The sequence below is a fragment of the Dendrobium catenatum genome, unplaced genomic scaffold, assembly GCF_001605985.2.
Source record: "Dendrobium catenatum unplaced genomic scaffold, ASM160598v2 original_scaffold_280490, whole genome shotgun sequence".
Lineage (NCBI taxonomy): Eukaryota > Viridiplantae > Streptophyta > Magnoliopsida > Asparagales > Orchidaceae > Dendrobium > Dendrobium catenatum.
The window spans coordinates 26-1,146 of NW_021598882.1; the positions used below are offsets into that span (position 1 = coordinate 26).

The 1,121-nt window shown below is 40.1% G+C and overlaps 1 protein-coding gene across 1 annotated transcript; it reads left to right on the forward strand.

Annotated features, from left to right (window-relative positions):
• Positions 1–306: 306 nt before the first annotated feature.
• On the forward strand, positions 307–983 carry LOC110104598 (transcription initiation factor TFIID subunit 9-like; the record flags this gene model as incomplete). Its single annotated transcript, XM_020833771.2, has 1 exon — positions 307–983. A coding segment is annotated over one exon (351 nt), but the record flags the coding sequence as incomplete, so codon positions are not given.
• Between the last annotated feature and the right edge of the window lie 138 nt (positions 984–1,121).

The window sequence follows — 1,121 nt, forward strand, 5'->3', positions numbered from 1 at the left end:
AGCGGCGTCTAGGGATTTGGGAGAGATCGATCCTCCTCTCGAATAGAGGATTAATTGTATCTTGCTATTTTCTGTTTCCTTTTCATCAAATAATACAAATTATCTACTGTTTTTGTGGTTTTGTGTGGATTTTTGTAGAGAAATCTCGCTGTTCTTCGAAGATTGATTGGAAATATGTGAGATCTACAAGTGTTTCGTATCAAATTCATCAAGATTTCTTTGTTTAAAAGTTTATTGATTCATTGTGCTCCATTCCAAATGTATTTTTCCATTCTTCAACATTTTTTAAACCTTGGTAGTGAGTAAACCCTTCTTCAGGTTCTTCTTGAGCTTGCTCGTACCAGAAACAAGACGCCATTGCCCAAGACAATCGCACCACCTGGTTCTATCCCACTGCCACCTGAGCAGGACACACTCGTTAGCCCTAACTATCAGCTCTTGATACCTAAGAAACATCTCGCACAAATTGAGGAGACTGAGGAGGATGAAGAAGGTACGAAGCCCAATCCCAACCCTAACACTAACTCTAACCCTAACTCTTCTGTTGAACAGAGGACAGATGCTGAGCAGCAGCAAATGCAAGCAATTCCTCAAAAGGTGTCATTTGCTCTTGCCTCCTCTGCTGCTGCGCCAGCTGCTAAGCGTCAGAGGTGTTGAGCTCAGGAAATTATTGGGTTCGGTCACAGGACGCCGTGCGGAGCCCAATGAAAATGCGCCACATCACCCCCTACTCGGTACTGAGATCGGTATTGTTCATTACCGAGCTCGGTATTGCTTGATACTGGATACGTGGTTGGACCTGATTGGTCTCCGAACGATAAGCTGTGTCCGGTGACCAAACTCAATAATTTCCCGTTGAGCTCAGCATGAGCAGCTGAGTCTGTTTTTTATGGAACAAATTTGTGTCAGAGTGAATTTTTAGAAGTATTAAATTTATTATGAGATGCATATAATATATACAAAACTAATATCCTGAGCTATTATAATTAAAATTTTGATCAGCATTTCAGCCCCTTTTTTTTCTCTTTGTATGTTTTGATGCGTTCTTAGAAAATTCAGAGTTTTCTTAGAAATTTGGAGTGTATATCTGAACTTTTTTTTTTCTTTTACAATTTTCGCTT